The sequence below is a fragment of the Leptonychotes weddellii genome, chromosome 1, assembly GCF_054177405.1.
Source record: "Leptonychotes weddellii isolate Sample4059 chromosome 1, ASM5417740v2, whole genome shotgun sequence".
NCBI lineage: Eukaryota > Metazoa > Chordata > Mammalia > Carnivora > Phocidae > Leptonychotes > Leptonychotes weddellii.
This window is the reverse complement of record NC_138369.1, coordinates 1,436,595-1,438,108: the sequence shown is the minus strand read 5'-3', so window position 1 is coordinate 1,438,108 and position 1,514 is coordinate 1,436,595. Positions and strand designations below refer to the sequence as shown.

At 59.0% G+C, this 1,514-nt stretch overlaps 1 protein-coding gene across 1 annotated transcript in view; it reads right to left on the bottom strand.

Annotated features, from left to right (window-relative positions):
• Positions 1-346: 346 nt before the first annotated feature.
• GADD45B (growth arrest and DNA damage inducible beta) overlaps positions 347-1,514 on the bottom strand; it is a 2,064-nt gene continuing 896 nt past the window's right edge. Inside the window, exons 3-4 of the mRNA XM_081805203.1 lie at positions 1,335-1,511; positions 347-1,077 (exon numbers count right to left, since the gene is read on the bottom strand). Coding sequence (XP_081661329.1) covers positions 964-1,077; positions 1,335-1,511 — 291 coding nt within the window. The 3' untranslated portion in view covers positions 347-963. The remainder of the gene's footprint in view (positions 1,078-1,334; positions 1,512-1,514) is intronic.

Genomic DNA, 1,514 nt, shown 5'->3' with positions numbered 1-1,514 from the left:
GGTGCGTCTCTATATGCCCGGAGCTTGGGGTTGGCTCCAGCATAGCCAGTAACAGGGGTGGTACAGCGGCCAGGTTTCGTAATAAACCGGTCTTTTAATTGCTATGGGGCAGGAGGAGGGAGGATAAAAAAAAAAAAGAGGCAAAGGTTTGTTGGGCTTGGTTGGCGCCGGCTGCAGAGAGAAGAGGCACTGTTTTTGCAAAGGAGCCTGGAGCTGCTAACAGGGACTTAAGTAACACTTCCTGGTGAGCCTGCGGGAGGAGATTTGGGGGGGTAGTGCCGCTGGGGCACGGGGAGGGGGGCAGAGGTCCTGGCCCCTCTCGGGGTGGCAAAGACACAAGAACCCAGAAGCTTTAGAAGTTTATTACAAGGTCATTGTAGAAGTAAAAATATATGTATCTGTAAGCTTCCCATCTCTCTCAGTGGTTCAAGTAACAAGTGCAAGTAACAAAATAGATTGTCTATTCCGTCTGCAAACTGGGAGTTCCTGGGTACAGAGAGCAACATAAGCCCCAGCTCCCAAGTCCCAAAGTCTAGTCCTGGCAAGGGTGCAGACCCCCGCTCAAGCGAGGCCCATGCAGATGCCAGTGCCGGTCTCAAGCAGGGTGGGGGGACGCAGTAGGTCTCGCTCCACCCCGAGTATGGAGTCCAGGCCCTCCACTGTGGGGGAGGCTGCAGCTCCCCCACTCCAGCTGCTCTGCTGCAGAGCCTGAGCTCCAGGTTCCCCTCTCCTGCTGGCCCGGGTCCCCCTCTTCTCCTCTCCCGGGGGGGGGGCCACAGCGGGCGCTGCTCCAGGCTCACCGCCCTGGGGGCAGCGGCATGCTCCCCTCTTCTCCAGTGATTCTGCCCCCATGGTCTCACAGGTTGGGTCGTTTGGGGGGGTTGTTCTGGGGGGGAGGGGTCAAATATTTATTTTATTTTTTTTTTCGTAGCAACCCAGCCGGTTCTGACGCTGGGAAGAGTCTCAACGCTCCTGGAGGGAGATGTAGGGGACCCACTGGTTGTTCCCTCGGCTCTCTTCGCAGTAACTGGCTACCTCCACCAGGCCGTGGCTTTTCCAGGCGTCTGTGTGAGGGTTCTGTGATGGGGGGGAAAGATGGGGTTCAGTGGGGGCCTCAGGAGTGGGCAGGGAGCCTCCCTCTCCCAGGGCCCCTCTGGGGAAAACAGGCCAGCTCAAAATAGCTCCCCGGGGAAGGAGGCCCCGCCGTGCAACCCACGGGACATGCCGATCATGGCTGAGCGCTGAGCTGGTACGAGACCGGCCAGCTCAACTTTGTTGACAAACACGGGCCCAGGTGCCTGGGCAGGGTGGGGCAAGTCCCAGGCCCAACTCACCGTGACCAGGAGGCAGTGCAGGTCTCGGGGCTCGGTGGTGCCTTGGGTCTCCGCTGGCTCACCCAGCAGCTGGGCCAGGCGCTGCATGCCTGACACCCGGACGATATTAATGTCGTTGTCACAGCAAAAAGACTGGATGAGTGTGAAGTGGATCTGCAGGGCGATGTCATCCTCCTCCTC